Genomic DNA, 18,441 nt, shown 5'->3' with positions numbered 1-18,441 from the left:
GAAATGCAGCCGGTGGTGTCTGCAGTGAGCTGAAACCTCCTTCTCTCGGCTAGATGCCTGCAATTAGTCATCCATCTCTGACAGCTCAGTGTGGATGCTCAGATCCCCTCTCTGGAATCTCAGACATGCACAGCTGGACAGTTGGGTGCTGCCCCTACCAGACACCTCAAGTGCCTCATTCAGCACCTGAGTCCCAACCCTTATGAGAAAACTGCCTCAGCTGGGTTCCCTGCCCTTGTTTCTGTTATGTAGATTCACAGCATCTGTAGGTTTCCACATGTCAGAGACAGGAGCAGAACTGGAAATCTTAATAATATCTGAAAGAAAGCCAAGTGGAAAAATGGACTATAATGCTCATGCCACTTGTGGTATCAGCAGTGCTGTCCTTGCCTGAGGCTTTTAATCATTGCTTGGGACCTTGCCAGACTGCCACATTTAGGAGCAGAAATTGCTGTTTGCACTGAGCCCTTCTTTGCTGCTGACCTCCCACAATGCGGACAAAGTTCCCTTCTCCTGACTTCCCAGGACAAATAGATCCTGGCAAGCTCTGCTCTCCCTTCCAGGGTTTCCTTCAGCATCTATCCAGTCCCCAGATGAAGCAGCAACCACTTTGCACAGGTTTCCCTCTCAAAAGCACTTATTTGCAGAACCATGCCAAGAGCTGTCCATGTTGCAATTCACCATGTCTTGGATGGGAGGGGTATGCATCGTTCCACTGTTTGCTGCAGAAGCCGAGGTATTTTAATCAGCCTGGAAATATGACTCACTGTCTTTGGACAATTCCATCTGCTCTGTTATTATATTTCCTCATTACTTACACCAATAATTGTTTTGTTTTTTTTTTTTCCCAGTGCACACTTATTTATCTACACATACATTCACATTTTCTTTCTTTATCTGATCTCTCAGTTGCATTAGTCACATGCACTGAGACAGAGAAAACCCATTGGTGACAAGATTTAACGGGCTGAGAATAATGATGAGCTCTTACTGTCTAAGATATTGCCTGACATTATGCTTTCTTGAATCCCCATGCTTTGTGAACCAATTAGACTCACACTAACATCCTATAATTCTTTTATTTCAGCTTCCCTTGCTGGAGTCATGCTGGCAGGTCAGTATTTGTATCAGTCAGTGGAATTGTCATAAAGTGTCTCACAGAATGATGCTGTGCATAATCAAGAGATTCAAATGTGGTGCTCGGAACAATGATAAATTGGTCCCAATCCTGTTACTGTGGCTAATAATTTGTACATATGATCTCCTTCCATTTGTATTTTGTCATAGTAGTCCTGGTGGACACATTTATTCTCCATAATGACACTGAAATGAGAGATTCTGGGTCATTTGCCTCTGAGCTAGTACTGACCTGGATGTGACAGCATGGTGTTGATGAATGCTGAGCAACAGAAACTGGATGGGGAAGGCTTGATGGCTGTCATCATGATTAACTGGGAAATAAAAGATAGTCAAGCAGCTCACAGGTTGCTTATGTTTGAGAGGTGATTCGGATGCCCTATCACAGGCAGGGTTGCCAACCACTAGATCAAGTACTAGATCAGATTGGCCAGGGACCTGTCTAACCAGATCTTGAACACCTTCAGAGATGGGGCATCAACACCCTCTCTGGGCATTCTGTTCTTTCACCTCACCAAACTCTGTAAATAATTTACTCTTGACATCAAATTCTCCCTTTCTTTAGTTTAATACCATTCCCCCATGTCCCATCTATAAACCCATTTAAAAAGTTGATTTCCCTCGTGTTTATAAACTCCTTTTAAATACTGGAAGGCCACAATAGATCTTTCCACAGCCTTCTCTTTTCCAGGCTGAACAAGCCCAGTTCCTTCAGCCTGTCTTCATAGGAGAGATGCTCCAGCCCATAGATAATCTTCTTGGCCCTCCTCTGAATCCTCTTCAACAGCTCCACATCTTTCCTGTACTGGGGAAATACAGGATACAGACTCCTGCTGGGGCCTTACAAGGGCAGAATAGAGGGGGACAATCACCTCCCTTGCCCTGCTGGCCACCCCTCTTCTAATGGAGCCCATGATACCACTGGCCTTCTGTTCTGCATGTTAACATCTGCACCAGTGGAGATGACCCACTGTTTCACAGCTGCTACAAGGCCATCATGGCTGAAACGCACCACCCACCACCTGACTGTGCTAACATCACTGTTCTCCATAAACTTTCAGCCATGATAAACGTCAGTGGGTGCCATTTTTTCCACATGGAAGAATTCAAATGCTCCCCTTTGCTTCATGCACGCTTTCCTGACTAATGCCTTTTTGTCAGACTGACCCTCTAGGCTCATAAAGCAACTAAATACAATGTAATATTAGTGAGAACGTTCAACTTCTACTTCAATACCACCACCATCAGTCTGTTGTTGTGGATCAACGTAAGAAAATAGGAGGTATTACCTTCAGAGCAGATGTCATAGAATTTCAGCACCCACCAGCAAGTTTGTAACATGTAGCACTTCTACTTCCATAATACCAACATTGGCCTCTGATCATAGAATCATAGAATTGCTCAGGTTGGAAAAGAACTTGAAGATTGTCATGTCCAACCACAAAAGGATGTTGTAGGTCAACATAATAAAACAGGAGGCATTACTTTCAGAGCAAACATCATAAAATATCAGCACCCATCTCTCAAGGAGAAACCAAGAAGTGTGTAAGACATATGGGTGTCTCGTTCTGCTGTCAGTTGCCACTCTTGGTGTAACATTACAGTGTGCATTTTGCTCCTGCTTTATAAAGAATTCCAAATCCAATCTATTAATCTCTCTGATTGGGAAGTCTGAAGCCACAGAGAAAAATTCAGAATGTGTTCCTCATCAGTCTTTTCTAGTTCTGAACAATAATAATGGAGAATTTTTCTTTCCTTCATTCCCTACGGGCTCTTTCCTTGTGCAAACCCTGATCCTGTTTTTTGATGGTGGTGGTTGATTGATTTTTTTTTTGGTGCTGTTTGTTACTTTTTAACGCAGGAAATAGTGAAGCTGCTCAACTGCGATTAGTGAATGGTACAAATCACTGCTCTGGGAGAGTGGAGGTGCTTTATGGCCAGCAATGGGGAACGGTCTGTGACGACAACTGGGATCTACTTGATGCTGAAGTTGTGTGCCGTCAGCTGGGCTGTGGGACAGCCCTGTCTGCTGCTTCCTCAGCTTATTTTGGCAGAGGATCTGACCCCATTTGGCTTGATGATGTTATGTGTAAAGGAACCGAAGCTGCCCTGTCTGAATGCACTGCAAAACCTTGGGGAAAACATAACTGTGGGCATGGAGAAGATGCTGGTGTTGTATGCTCAGGTAACTCTCATCCTGCACGACACAAGTGAGTTTAGGATAATGCTGGAGATGCTGTAGGGAGCTCTGTTCCCTTTGGAGAAAAGCAGTGTTGGTGCAGGAATTATTTTTAGACTCCCAGCTTCTTGAAGACAACCATAACCAATATTTTCCCTACACGATTTATGAAATCAGAATCATAGAATCACCAGGGTTAAAAAAGACCTTCAAAATCATCCATTTCAACCATCCACCTACCATCAATATTTCCTACTAAGCCATGTCCCTCAGTACAACATCTAAATGTTATGAAATATATCTCCAGGGACGCTGATTCCACCACCTCCCTGGGCAGCCTGTTCTATCACCTAACCAGTCTTTCAGAGAAGACATTTTTCCTAATATCTAATCTGAACCTCTGCTAGCACAGCTTGAGGCCATTCCCTTTTTTCCGATCACTCCTTACATGGGAGAAGAGGCTGATGCCCTCCTCACCACAACCTCCTTTCGGGGAGTTGTAGAGAGTGATAAGGTCTCCCCTGAGCCTCCTCTTCTCCAGACTAAACAATCACAGCTCTCTCAATGGCTCCCCGTGAGGTTTGTCCTTCAGACCCCTCACAGCTTTACTGCCCTTCTCTGGAAATGCCCTGGGGCCTCAGTGTCTTCCTTGTAGTGAGAGGCCCAACACAGCACTCGAGGTATGGAATCACAAGGGCTGAGTACAGAGGGATGATCACTTCCCTGCTCCTGCTGGCAATGCAATTTCTATGCAAGCCAGGATGTCATTGGCCTTCTTGGCCACCCGAGCCCACTGGGTTATGTTCAGCCAAGCCTAGACCAACACTCCTAGGTCCATTTCCTCTACATAGCCTTCCAAGCCTGTAGCGTTGCCTAAGGTTGCTGTGGCTGAAGTGCAGGACCCGGCACTTGGTCCTGTTGAACCTCATCCCATTGACCTCAACCCAGCTGTCCAGATCCTTCAGTAGGGCCTTCCTACCCCCAGGTATATCGTCACTTCCCCCCAGCTTGGTATCATTTGCAAACTTACCGAGCATGATGAGCTCAATCCCCTCATGCAGCTCATCAATAAAGATATTAAACAGGGCCAGCCCCATTACCACCCATGCTATCTGGGCCTGGTCCCACAGTTGTCTCACACATGCCATGTGATCTCACTCAAGGTTTATCTGTTCCGTAAACTTTCCTGTCACTGAGGTCAGGCTTACAGGCCTGTAGTTCCCCAGATCCTCCTTACAGCCCTTCTTGTAGATGGGACTCATACTGGCAAGCCTCCAGTCCTCTGGGACCTCTCTGACTGACCAGGAATACTGGTAGGTAGTGGAGAGTGGCTTGGCTATCACCTCTGACAGTGGATCCCATCTGTCCCCATCGACTTGTGGCAGTCCAGGTGGAGTAGTGGGTCATTAACTCTTCCCACTTGTGATTCCCAATACTCCATCTGTCTGGCCAAGCAGAGGGAGGAGTTATATTCCATAACTTGTTAGCAATTTGCAGGTGGGTCAGTGATTACCAATATGATGATTGCTTGGACATCATTACAGGGGGAGGAGTGTATTGCCCACTGCCTTTCTGGTAATGAGGTACTAATTAGAGTATCAACTTCATAGCCACATACAGAGGCTCTCCAGTCTCTTGTCCTCCAGTCTTTGCATATGTCCAAGACTGCCCCCTCCTAGGTGCACAGTCTGATACTTGTCCTTGTTATGCTTCAAGCAGTTGCTGGTTGCTCTCTGATTTTACAGGACCTCTCTGTCAAGATTTCTGTGAGTCAACATCTCCTCTTAGTTTAGTACTGCCTGCAAACTAGGTGTGCATTTGAGTCTTGCATCCAGATCATTAATAAAAGCATTTAAGAGAACTGACCCCACAGTGGAGCCTTTGGGAGCCTGAATAGTGATGCTGCTGAACATCTCATGCTGTGATGATGGAAGAAGTGTTTGTGCTGCTCCCACGTGCAGTATTTTTCCATGTCACAATCCACAAAGTGAAAAATAGCATGTTCATTGACAAATGGAGAAAAGACAAGCCAGATTCTGCATGAGATTCTTCCCTGGTCTTTTTTTTTTTCCCTTCTGCAGGTTTTGCAAAACCAGCCCCGCTCCGATTAGTGGGTGGATCAACCCACTGCTCTGGGAGAATCGAGGTGTTGTATGGGCAGCGCTGGGGAACTGTGTGTGATGATGGCTGGGACCTGGCTGACGCAGAAGTCGTGTGCAGGCAGCTGGGCTGTGGAAAGGCCTTGTCAGCTCCCCATGGGGCTCACTTTGGGCAAGGATCTGACCCAATCTGGCTTGATGATGTCAGCTGCATAGGGACGGAAGCTGCCCTCTCCGCATGCAAAGCCAGTCCCTGGGGAAGCCATAACTGCAGGCATGGAGAAGATGCTGGTGTGGTGTGTGCAGGTACCTTTATGAGCATTAAAGAATAAGCCATCTTGGGTCATCCTGGGGCCCCTTTGACACTAATAGGTGCTTGCAAAGAAAGCACACAGAGGACTTCAAAATGATGTGGCTACATCCATAGACAACTACAACCTGTCTTTCCTTATGTAGGTCCTTTTAATGGGGTGCTTCCAGGGGGCAGTTTGCAACCAGAGATAGAGGTACACACAGGGAACACATCTCATTGTGTTCTCATATCACTTACTCTCCAACCCAATAACTGGGTTATTCTTCTTATTATGTAAAAGAGAAGAGCATGTGAAGTGTGACGAGCATTACTGCATAAGTCAGCCACAGCCTCAACTGGCCAAGTTCTCAAGTTCCACCATTCTTCTTTCTCCTGTTTCTCTTCCTTCACACATTAACAGAAACACGCATCAACTGTTTCTGTTAAGGATGGCTGTAGGTCTTCCAGTCCACTGCTCTGCCAGTCCTCAGTAGTTCCCATCAGGGGCTGCTTAGTTTGAGAGGAGAAATTCATCTTTCAAACATCAGACACACAAAAAAATCATAGAACCATAGAGTGGCTTGGGTTGGAAAGGACCCCAAATATCAGCTAGTTTCAACCACCCTGTTGAGCAGGGTTACCAACCGCTAGACCAGGCTGCCCAGAGCCACATCCAGCTTTGCCTTAAATGCCTCCAGGGATGGGGCATCCACCGCCTCTCTGGCAGCAAAATGAAGATATTAAATTAAAAATGTGGGTTGACTTCACACCTGTGAAGGAAATAAAAACTTCGGGTCAAATTATTCTTTCTTGTGTCACAGCTGTCCCAAGAGAGATGCTGCTGAGCATTTAAACGTGTATAACAGGCCACACTGATTCTGTCCTTGAATCTTACTGCTGTTCAAGGAATAATCCTCAGCACTCAAGATTAATGGCAGACCTTCACCCAAGCAAGGACCCCTGCTCCTAATACTTGATGCTCACCATCAGCAGAGCTTTACAACTTCAACATATGCTATTGGCAGCCCTCAATCAACTTGTGTCATCCAGAAATTGCTGATCCCAACTTCTGAGAGCCCTCAACACAGCCTTAATGTAGGCATGCCTGTGCTCCTGCAGCAATGTTATTTCACTGGTTCCTTCTATGCTCAGCCTACCAGCCCACGTGACTCCCTGTAGTCTGTTTTACCACAGTAACATGCTGCAGGCATAACTGTCATCTTCTGAGAAAATAGAGGTTCAAACAGTTGGCTGTTTTTTAGGTGAGACTAGCCAATGAGAGAGGGAACCAGAGACCACAATTCTATGAGACAGAAGCTGCTGCAAGGATCTATTGGCCTATTAGGGAAAAAAAAAGAGCAATGTCCATGCCACATCACTGCTGTCCAGACATGATCAGCACAGACCAAAATATGAAGGAAAGCACAGAAAACTGATGTCTTCACTATATCTCAATTACAGGGTTTGCTGAGCTTCTTCCAGTCCGGCTGGTGAATGGTTCAAATTTCTGCTCCGGGAGAGTTGAGGTGTTTCGTGAGCAGCAATGGGGAACCGTCTGTGATGACAGCTGGGATTTAACAGATGCTCAAGTGGTCTGCAGGCAGCTGGGCTGTGGGGAAGCCATCTCAGCCCCTGGCTCTGCTCGGTACGGACAAGGAACTGGAAAAATTTGGTTGGATGATGTGAACTGTGCGGGATCTGAAACTGCCCTCACTGATTGCCGAGCCAAGCCTTGGGGAGATCACAACTGTAACCATGGAGAGGATGCTGGCGTGGTGTGCTCAGGTACCACTAGTGAATGCCAATGTATGTGGGATACGGTGCAGCCAGTGTGTTTGTGGCAGGGTGCTGGTAGATCTGGAGTCTCCTCAGAATAAAGAGGATGAGTGATCATCATGCAGTTGTAGGCTGAGAGAAAAGGAGAGCGGTATGTTGATGGTAAGTCTGTATTCCACCTGGTCACCACGGCTCAAGATTATACTGCAGGGATGTTAGTCATGAAGAAGATCTGTGTTATCCCCTTGTGTCCAGGACAGTTATGGAGCCATGCTCCAGGGAGCACCTTGAGCTCTCACGGGGACTAAAGTGCGGTGGATTTGGGTATTGAATCCTGATGGTTGGGTATGTCAAAGCTCATGAGTTAGGACTCAACACTCCCAACATTCAGGTACCACACACATTTCTGTGCCTGTTGTTGAGGAAGAAACCTGCTGCTTGCTATAAGATTGCTGTGAAGATGTTTTGGCTCCTCCACAGTGCTCTGAGACACGTAATGATCCTAAACATTTTGCAATTGTATTTGGTGCAGGTACTGCTGAACCAGCTTCCATCCGGCTTGTGAACGGTCCGAGTCATTGTGCTGGGAGAGTCGAGGTGTTTCATGACCTTCAGTGGGGAACCGTGTGTGATGACAGCTGGGATAAAGCAGAAGCCAATGTTGTGTGCAGGCAGCTGGGCTGTGGGGCAGCAATATCAGCCCCTGGCTCAGCTCGCTTTGGACAGGGGTCTGGCCCCATCTGGCTGGACGATGTCAGTTGTGTAGGGACAGAGGCTGCCCTCTCGCAGTGCCAGTTGCAGGCCTGGGGATCCCATAACTGCAAACACGGAGAAGATGCTGGTGTGGTGTGCTCAGGTAACTGCTGCCTATGCCTCTGAGGTACAAGGAAGGATTTCTTTTTCTATGAGGATTATTGGTGTGCATAGCTGCAAACTCTGTCTTGATGACGATGCATCTCTGTCATCATACGGGATATTTCTTTGAAATTTCTCCTTTTCTTGAAAATGTGTAACTGTTCCTGTACACAGGAGTTGTCCTTGTCGTAGAAAGAGAAGGCATGGAATGGAATGGAATGGAATGGAATGGAATGGAATGGAATGGAATAGAGTAGAACAGAACAGAACAGAACAGAACAGAATAGAATAGAATAGAATAGAATAGAATAGAATAGAATAGAATAGAATAGAATAGAACAGAACAGAACAGAACATTTGAGCAGGAACAAGGTCACATCTTGGTCTCCCCTGCTACAGACTATTTAATCCAGTGTCCCCAGCCACTTCTTGCATGCCTTGCAGACTTCTAAGGAACTTTATTGCCCTGCCTTGCATGCATTCAGTACCTTAACCTTCTTTTTATAATGTAGAGCCCAGAAATGTACACCATATTTAAAGTAAGGCTGCAGAAACACTCAATAGAGCAGGAATGGCACTTCTTTTCCCTGGCTGGCTATGCTCTGTGTATTACACCCCAAAACGTGGTTGCTAGGGCACACTGCTGCCTTCCATTGAGCCTGCTTTCACCAGTGCCCCCAGGTCCCTTCCTGCTGGGCTGCTCTCCAGCCACTCACCGCACCGGCTGTGAATGAATGCAGCATTGCTCCATCCCAGATACAGCACCCAGCATTTCCCCTTGTCTGTGTTCTGTGCTGCTGACTGCCCAGTGCTCCAATGGATCTAGAACCCTCTGTAAGACCTTTCATCCCTCTGGAGAGTAAACATCACCTCCCAGTTTAGTGTCAGCAGCAAACTTGCTGAGGATACCTTTAATGACTACAGAGAGATCCTTGGTAAAAATGTTGACGGGGACTGGCCTGTAGATTGAGTGGTGGGATCACTGCTGGTGTCTTTCTGATGAAGCAGCAGTCACTACAACCCTTTGAGCAACCCTCAAACCCTTTATCACATAGTTTTGAACTGGCAAAGACATCCCAGCATCAGGCAACAGAAGAAATGCATCCTGGATGTCACCAGACCCTCCCTGGCGTTATGCATTTGATCTTACTTTTGAATCAGGCCAGCAGCAACTCCATAACACGTATCCCTGCCCTCTCTGTTTTCTTCAGATATACCAAGAGAAGCTCCACTGCGGTTAACAAATGGGCCAAACCGCTGCAGTGGGAGAGTTGAAGTTTTTTACGGCCATCAGTGGGGAACCGTGTGTGACGACAGCTGGGACATAAGCGATGCTGAAGTTGTTTGCCGGCAGCTGGGCTGTGGGAGGGCTCTATCCGTGTCAGCTTCGGCTTCTTTTGGAGAAGGGTCTGGCCCTATCTGGCTGGATGACGTGAATTGCACGGGAGCTGAAACTGCCCTTTCCAAATGTGAGACCAGCCTGTGGGGAGCCCATAACTGTAAGCATGGAGAAGATGCTGGTGTTCTGTGCTTGGGTAAGTCTCATTTACGCCATTTCCAGATCGAGGCTTAAGGTACGTAGAGGGATGCTTGAAATGCATCTCTTGAAGTGCCCTCTTCCTGTCTTATAACTTTAAAACCAGAGTACTGAAAAAAGAAAGTGCTTCTGGTTGGATGTGTGCAAATCCAGTGGTGTTCCCCTTTTCTCCCAAACTCACCATAGTGTTGTGGTGCTGTAGTCCAGTGCTTGATGTGCTGAAGAATTCGATTTTGGGACTCCTTCCCATGAATTCAAACTTGAGACTCCTTCCTGTATGTGCTACAGATAAATCTGATAGCATTGCAGGACTGCTGTGAGTCGCCCTGTTATTGAGAGCAGCGCACAACCAGCTGGGTTTCTGTCGTTTCACTCTCAAAACATCATGCTCTGCATTTGTTTTTTTTCCTCTTCCGGACAGACACATTAAAAGTTCTTGCAGAAACCTAGTAATTCCACTTTCTCTTCCCCTCTCCTTGGTAAAACCATCTTCAGCAGATCTGTTTTCTTTTCCCAAAGTTTTTTCAATGTCTTCTCTGAAACCTGGACAGATCAGACAGTTTCCCCAAAATTGTTGCACAGTGTTTATTTGCCACTGGAAGGAAACCCTGACCCAACTACTGTTTATAGAATCAACAGTCTCCTGTTTCTTTGTCATGCACATTGTTACCTATTCATTGCATCAACCTCCTGATAAGAATGTTATATCCCTTCTCAGCCGCTTCCTGTCTCCTTCTTGAGAAATGTTTTTGAGCCTCTTCTTATCTCCCTCCTTCTTCCTGGTTTTCTCCTTGGCATATTTTTTCTAATCTTTAATTGAACTGAGGCTTTAGCTGCTGATTCACACTGAAGCTTTGCTTTGGATTTCTCGTAGCCAGCACTCCCTTTTATACTAAGCCATTTTTCTCTTGGATCAACATGACACTTAAGAGTTTCATTCTCAGTCCTTTATATAGCTCTGTGAAGAACTGTCATTTAATTAACTCTTGTCCATCCTATGTTCAGTCATTTTATCCCCCCCAGATGGTACACTTTTGAATTGTTCTCACTGGAGATAACCTGTTTCTCTACAATTACTTATCCACATCTGGAGAATGCCCTGTGGGTTTGCTGTCTGAGCACAGATACCTTTCTGAATTCATCACTGTCCTTTTGCAGCCAGTGAAGACTTAGCGCAGCACATAGCAGGATTTTCCCCATCCTGATGACATGCCCAAAGCAGATTAAAGGATGTGCAACCCAATAATGCTTATTTCCTTCCTATGACGACAAAGGGAAATGACTGTCCTCTGTGGAGTTGTAAAAGGGTGGGTTCCCTTGCCAACACAACTTGTTTTGTGTCATCTAAGATGTCCTGTGGTGTCCCATCCAATTTCTAATTGCAGACATGGAATAATGCCCCCCTCCCAAGGTCCTAAGTCAAGTCTGCCAGACTCACTGGATGTCTGGAATTCACTGGATATGTCACATACTGCTAAGTATAAATGCTCAGGAAAGAAAATAAGCCACTGAAAGATGAAGTCTGGCTGAGGTCAGTCATATCCCGGTTTTCTCACCATGATCCTGGCGAGTGTCTTTTCCCTTGGGCAGTGGAGTTTCCTGCATTTGCTGCCTGGGCACTGCTGCCTTCCTGGTAAAGGCAGAGAGAAGAAGGCTTCAGTCACCTCGTGTTTGGGAGTGAGAAGCAACAGGACGTTTATTTTCCTTAGTTTGGGCCAGCACTACTTCTTGACCTTTGGGTCGTGTGTGAGGAAATCCAGTAGCATTGAACCTTCTTCTCCATGCTTGTCCCTGGACGTCATGCTAAACCAACCAGCGTGCACAATGTTTCCTGATGTGCCTGGAAGGAATGTCTTTGCCAAAATAACTTACCTGTTTTTTCCTTTGTGTTTCAGATATTCCAGAACCAGCCCCAGTCCGACTGGTCAACGGTTCAAATTTCTGCTCTGGGAGAGTTGAGGTGTTTCGTGAGCAGCAATGGGGAACCGTCTGTGACGACAGCTGGGATTTAACAGATGCTCAAGTGGTCTGCAGGCAGCTGGGCTGTGGGGAAGCCATCTCAGCCCCTGGCTCTGCTCGGTACGGACAAGGAACTGGAAAAATTTGGTTGGATGATGTGAACTGTGCAGGATCTGAAATTGCCCTTGCTGAGTGCCGAGTCAAGCCTTGGGGAGATCACAACTGTAACCATGGAGAGGATGCTGGTGTGGTGTGCTCAGGTACTGTTAATTCATGTAATCACAGATGTGCAGAGGTTGGAAGGGATCTCTGGAGATCCCCCTGTTAGAGGAGTTTCCCTCAGTAGATTGCACAGGAAGTCATCCTGGAAGGTTTTGAGTATCTCCAGAGACTTCGTAACCTTTCTAGACAGTTTGTTTCAGGGCTCTGTCATGCTCACAGTAAAGGAATTCTATCTCATGTTCAGACAGAACTGCCTGGCTTCCAGTTTGTGCACTTTGCCCCTTTTCCTTTTGCTGAGCACAAACACAAAGAGCCTGGTCCCAATCATTGAAACCTGCTCATTAGATATTTATAAATGTTGGTAGATCCCCACTAAGCATACTCTTCTCTAGGCTGAAGAGTCTAAAGTCTCTCAGCCTTTCCTCATAAGGGAGATGCTCCAGGCCCTGATCATCTTTGTAGCCATGCAGTAGACTCTCCCCAGTAGTTCTGTATCTTTATTGAACTGGGAAGCTCAGAACAGGATACAGCACTCCAGATGTAACCTCCTCAGGACAGAGTAGAGGGAGAGTATCACCTCCTGTGCTGTGCTGGCCACTGTCTTTCTGATGCACCTCAGGATCCCATTGGCCTTCTTGGCTGCTAGGGCATGCTGCTAGCTCATGGCCAACTTGTTATCCACCAAGACTCCCTGATCCTTCTCAGAGACATATAACAAGGGGTGAAGCAAGGAGAGGTGCATGTGTCCCTTGGGGATGTGCTTATTGTTATGTTGGTCCTGCATGAGGAGCAAAAAGAATGAATTCAGGGGTGAAATAGATGACCTAAGGGATTCAAGACACTGCACAGTGCTGGGGGATATAATAGAAAACTTGTAGAGGTTCCTCTGGAGTGACAGCAGGAAGTCAGGTGAGAGTGACTGGCTCACAGAACAGGTGTGTTTTTTGATAGTTGAATTCACATCTGCAGTACGAGCCAGATGGGGAGAGGGTAGTCCCCTGTGCTGCAGTATTATGAGCTGGTTATGTGCCTGGCTTTGAGTTATAAGGAAATGGACATTCTATAAACCATGACTGCACAGCATCATGACAGAGGCAGAGTCACCGGGGAATATTCCTGGGAAGACGATATGGTGCAAAAGAACAGGACTGACTTGGTCATCCCAGACCTCTGCAGAAAAGGCTAGTGATGTGATCCTCATTTTTTCTTTCACTTCAGCAGAGCTCTGAGCCATAAAGTGCTCCTTGACATTTTCATAGAATTGCAGCATGGTTTGGGTTGGAAGAGACTGTAAAGCCATTAAGTTCCAATCTCCCTGCCATTGGCTGGTTGCCACCTATGAGATCAGTTTGCCCAAAGCCCCATAAAGCCTTGCCTTTAACACCTCCAGGGATGGGACATACATGACTTCTCAGGGTAACCTGTTCCAATGCCTCTACAGCTTCTGAATACCCTCTTGATATCAGGCCTAAACCTCCCCTCTTTTTATTTAAAGACATTTTTCCTTGTCTTTACACCATCAGACAATGTGAACAGTTGGTTCCCTTTCCGCTTGGAAGCTCCCTTTAGATACTAGAAGGAAACAATGCATTCTTCCAAAGCCTTCTCTTCTCAGGCTGAAAAAGTCCAACTCCCTCAGTCTGTCTCCATAGGAGAGGTGCTTCAGTTCCATGACCATCTTCATGTCTTCCTGGACCTGCTCCAAAAGCTCCACATCCTTCCAGTGTTGAGGGACCCAGGCCTGGAAACAGTACAGCAGCTGGAGGGGGGCCAATGCCCTCCCTCTCCCCACTGCCAACCCTCTGTAGAAGCAGCCCAGGGGACTGCTGGCTTCTAGGCTATGAGTGCACACTGCTGACTCTTGTTAAACTTTTCACCCACCAGAACCCCCAAGTCCATCTCTCAGTGAGTCAATACAGTCCCAGTCTGTATGCAAATCTGGGATTGCCCAACCCAAGTACAAAACCCTGCACTTCACCGTGGTGAGCATCATTTGGTTCCTATAGCTTGTCCATGTTCCTGGGACTTCTCGTGTTTTGTGGGTTGGTGCTCATGTTTCTGTGATTGCTGTCGTTTTTTGCCAGGTATTACAGAACCAGCTCCCATCCGGCTTGTGAACGGCCCGAATCTCTGCACTGGGAGAGTCGAGGTGTTTCATGACCATCAGTGGGGAACCGTGTGTGATGACGGCTGGGATAAAGCAGAAGCCAATGTTGTGTGCAGGCAGCTGGGCTGTGGGGCAGCAATATCAGCCCCTGGCTCAGCTCACTTTGGACAGGGGTCTGACCCCATCTGGCTGGACGATGTCAGTTGTGTAGGGACAGAGGCTGCCCTCTCGCAGTGCCAGTTCCAGACCTGGGGATCCCATAACTGCAAACACAGAGAAGATGCTGGTGTGGTGTGCTCAGGTAACTGCTGCCTATTTCTCGGTCTCAAAAGTGTTGGGAAACATGGAAAAATGATTTTCAGACTCAGTAGGAGGTCTTGTCTGAGCTCAGGCTGCTCCTACTGTCTGCTGTCAGTCACTGTGGTCTATAAATTCATTCTTGTGTAATCCACATGGCCCTAACCATGGTCCACAGTCACCACCAGAATCTGGGTTACCGTGATCAGACCTGCATCTGATAACTGTATCAAGCTGAGTCTCCTGTACATCGGATTCTGAAGGCTCCTGGACTTTTGCTAGGGTTGAAAACGGTCCCAGAAACATCCCATCCCTGCTGAGGTTATGGGAACCTAGCATCTGAAGCTGGATTATATAGTACAAGATACAGTGCTATATACAACATACAATAATACATGTTGGAATGCCCAACAGAACGCAGGTGCTTACATCGGATTTCCACTCTTCTACATGAGAGCTGAAGAATGGCAAAGATTCTCCAAGGCAACTCAGATGGGAAACAACAACTAGCTGGAGGTTGACGAGTATATCCATTTGCATAGGTTACATCTGCAATATTCATAGACAACATGAAATTTTTATTCCTGAGCTTGGCAGGGCAGATTGCTCTTTATACGGAGCAAGAATGGTGTTCTGTGTCACAAAGTGGTTCAGTAAACTCTTGGAAACTGCTAGAAAGGGATGAATCAGTATTCCCCCACACTGGGCTGAAAGTCAAGAAGGAATTAATCTTTCTACAAGTCTTTATATGGGCTCCCTTAGATACAGCAAATCCAGGCTTCTGTATAGAATCAGATGAGCACACTTGAAACTACTGAAAGGAACTCCTGATCATAATTTGGCTACTAAGCTTGTACTCAAAGATGGGGACATCATTGAAATGTACAAACTGGAGAGGTGTGTAATCATTATGATTATTATATTAGCGTAGTCAGCAGAAAGGAAAATTAACCCCATCTTCATAATAAACCAACACCTCATCTGTGAGTGTGAGATTGGTTCATTGCACACCAGGTAACAAACATGTCTTGTGGACAACAAATGGGAAACAGCAATCTTAAGTCCTAAGCAAGATATTTCAGCAATGCAGAGCATGCTGGAGAGTATGAGGTTGACTATGGGAGAAGCCCTGCCCACCCAGAATGTCCTCTTCATCCATTGGGCACCTTGGTTGGTACAGGGACGCTACTACGTGTCTACTCTCAGCAGGTTTAGGGTATTTATGTGTGCATTTCTCACTTTATCTTGCTTTATGTGCAGGCACTGCAGAAGCAGCTCCTCTCCGGCTGGTGAACGGCCCCAGTCGTTGTGCTGGGAGAGTTGAGGTGCTTCTTGGCCAGCAGTGGGGAACAGTGTGCGATGATAGCTGGGGCCTGAGTGATGCTGCAGTTGTGTGCAAGCAGCTGGGCTGTGGGACAGCCATGTCAGCCCCAGGATCTGCTTATTTTGGGCAAGGCTTTGGCCGTATCTGGCTGGATGATGTGCGGTGCTCCAGCAGTGAATCAGCGCTCTCTGAATGTGCAGCAAGGCCTTGGGGAGTCCATAACTGCAACCATGGAGAAGATGCAGGCGTCGTCTGCTCCGGTAAGCTTCATGCATGCCCCAACTGCGAGGCATTTGTAGCAACTAAGCCTCTAATCTGGGTTTTGGGGCTGGTGGCTCTTCATCCTTTCACAGTCATAGAATCACAGAATCGTTTGAGTTGGAATGGGTACTTAATGTTCACCTAGTCCAACGCCCCTGCAACAAACAGAACTGGTCAGCTAGATGAGGTTGCTCAGATAATGGTCCAACCTTCAAACGTCTCCAAGGATGGGGCATCCACCACCTCTCTGAGCTATCAGTGACAGTGCTTCTCTGCCTTCATCATAAAAAGCTGTTTTCTAACCTCCAATCTAAATCTCCCCTGCTGTAGTTTGTTCATTCACATCTCTTTCTCAGAGGTGTGTCATGGGAAGATGATGGAGATGTGAAGTTGGAGCTTGGCGTTTTGAGGGATGATTCCCATCACTCCACATGGCTACTTATTTTTCCTTTTTGTGCTTTTGAACTATCACTATCACTATCACTATCACTATCACTATCACTATCACTATCACTATCACTATCACTATCACTATCATCACTATCACTATCACTATCACTTACATGCTCATATTGCCCAAAGGATCTGTGAATGCCCCATCCTTGGCAATGTTGAAGGCCAGGTTGGATGGTGCACAGGGCAATCTGATCTGATGGGTCCCTTCCAGCTCAAGCTATTCTATGATTCTATGATCCTATGATCCTATGATCCTATGATTCTATGATTCCACAGTCCTATTTTTCTATGATTGATTCCACAATCTTCATAGTCCCTTCCAATTCATGCCATCCTATGATTCTATGATCTTTCAGTGCCTTCCAAGCCAAGCCATTCTGGGATTCTAAGATTTGATCATTCAATGATTCTTTAACATCATTATATGCATACTACTAACTTTAAGTGGCCGTGCAGGGTAAAGCAAACTAGATTTACAGGTCTGGATTGCATGCATTTCTTTCCAGGTGGGATCTAAACATTGCAGATGCTCTAGAGTGGAGAAGAGAGATGGCAGTGCTGGCAAACGTGTATGACATTTTTTCAACCCAAACGGAGGACATCTTTGGAGGACAGAGTGCACCCAGTACAGAAGCCAATCACGACACTCAGATCTATCTCACTGAATTGTAAGCACCAAGCTGCTGTGCCCAAATTGGCAGTGTGATGGTCCCCTTCAGCTAATGAAGAGAGACAGGCAGTCACACAGAGCAACTTCAGGCCAACTTCAGAAGTTTCTCTCACTGTACTGACTGTAAATTAAGTTATTGCCTGCCACAAATCAAGTTTCAAGACATGTTCTCTCTGGAATGGAGGGAATATTTGGAGGACACAAGTGGGCACTTGCTCTGCAACATCTCTTGTCAGATGTCTCCACCCAAGAGATCACACAGTTCCCATGCCACTTCATCCTCTCCTGATGATATTGCCTCTAGTCCATGAAAGCTTTCTTGTGCAGGTGGTACAGATATGTTATATATTAGTGTTCTCTTTTGTAGCCAGCACCCTCCTCCAGAAGAGATTTAGCTGTTGTCATGAATTCCTCATGCAACCTTCCCTCTGAGCCTCTTGGCCCCTCTGCAACATTCCCTCCAAGCCTTAAACCATTTCTATGCTGTTTCTCACCTTAATCCCCCCAAAATGTATTTGTAGATAAATGAAATTTCTGTCCTGCTCCTGTGAGTCTGTCTGATGCTCTGTGTCATGGTCACATCACCACGAGCTTCACCTTGTTTCTGCTCTAATGATGCTCTAATGATGACCAGCCAGTCCTCAAGCAGTGGTCCCCCCTCCAGCCAGCCACCTCCATTTTACTGTTCGGATGTGAGATATCCCTTTGGCTAATCTGGATCAGCTGTCTTGGTTCTGTCCCATTCTCACTCCCTGTGCACCCCCAGCTCCTTGCTGAGAACTTGAAAAGGACTTGGCATTGTATGAGCACCACTCAGTGACACTAAAACACTGCTAGTTGACCAACATTATTCTCATCCTAAATCCACATCACCATACAGCTACTATGCAGAATAGGAACTCTGTCCAGGATAAAACCAGTACAGGCTGTAATGTCACCTACCTATAAGAACAGCTTGATTTGGCTTGGAGGCACTGGCTGTAAATATTGAGATGAAGACCCTAGCTCTTTGTTTTTCTATGATAAAACATTAGTTCTCTGCTAATGGGCAGAAAGCATATTACATCAAATTACACAAAAAAGATATTAATAACTTGTGTTAGGCATCAAGTCTTAATTGGATATCCCCAAAACGAGAAATTGTCCACCTGTGAAGGGCCAGCTTCAGCCTGTACAAAGAATGAGAGAGGAAAAGGGGTGAATTTTTCCCTTAGGGGGAAGTTGATTCTCTTTAAGGAAGGACAAACAAACCTATAAACTAAGCTTGCAC

At 46.3% G+C, this 18,441-nt stretch overlaps 1 protein-coding gene across 2 annotated transcripts; it reads left to right on the top strand.

Moving 5' to 3' along the window:
* LOC109364568 (scavenger receptor cysteine-rich domain-containing protein DMBT1-like) lies at positions 1-17,722 on the top strand. Of its 2 annotated transcripts, XM_085214733.1 has the most exons (10): positions 172-1,114; positions 2,999-3,322; positions 5,398-5,721; positions 7,169-7,492; positions 8,016-8,339; positions 9,550-9,873; positions 11,771-12,094; positions 14,141-14,464; positions 15,721-16,044; positions 17,008-17,722. In XM_085214733.1, exons 1-10 carry the CDS (start codon positions 1,033-1,035, stop codon positions 17,016-17,018), a joined length of 2,685 nt encoding a protein of 894 aa, XP_085070859.1. In that variant the 5' UTR covers positions 172-1,032; the 3' UTR covers positions 17,019-17,722. The 2 variants fall into 2 exon arrangements, with proteins under 2 accessions (XP_085070860.1, XP_085070859.1); XM_085214734.1 differs by lacking the exon at positions 14,141-14,464 and having other exon boundaries at positions 1-1,114.
* The last annotated feature ends 719 nt before the right edge of the window (positions 17,723-18,441 follow it).

The sequence above is a fragment of the Meleagris gallopavo genome, chromosome 33, assembly GCF_905368555.1.
Source record: "Meleagris gallopavo chromosome 33, MGAL_WU_HG_1.1, whole genome shotgun sequence".
Classification (NCBI taxonomy): Eukaryota; Metazoa; Chordata; class Aves; order Galliformes; family Phasianidae; genus Meleagris; species Meleagris gallopavo.
Note: the sequence above shows the minus strand (reverse complement) of the source record. Positions and strands in the feature narration are given on the sequence as shown.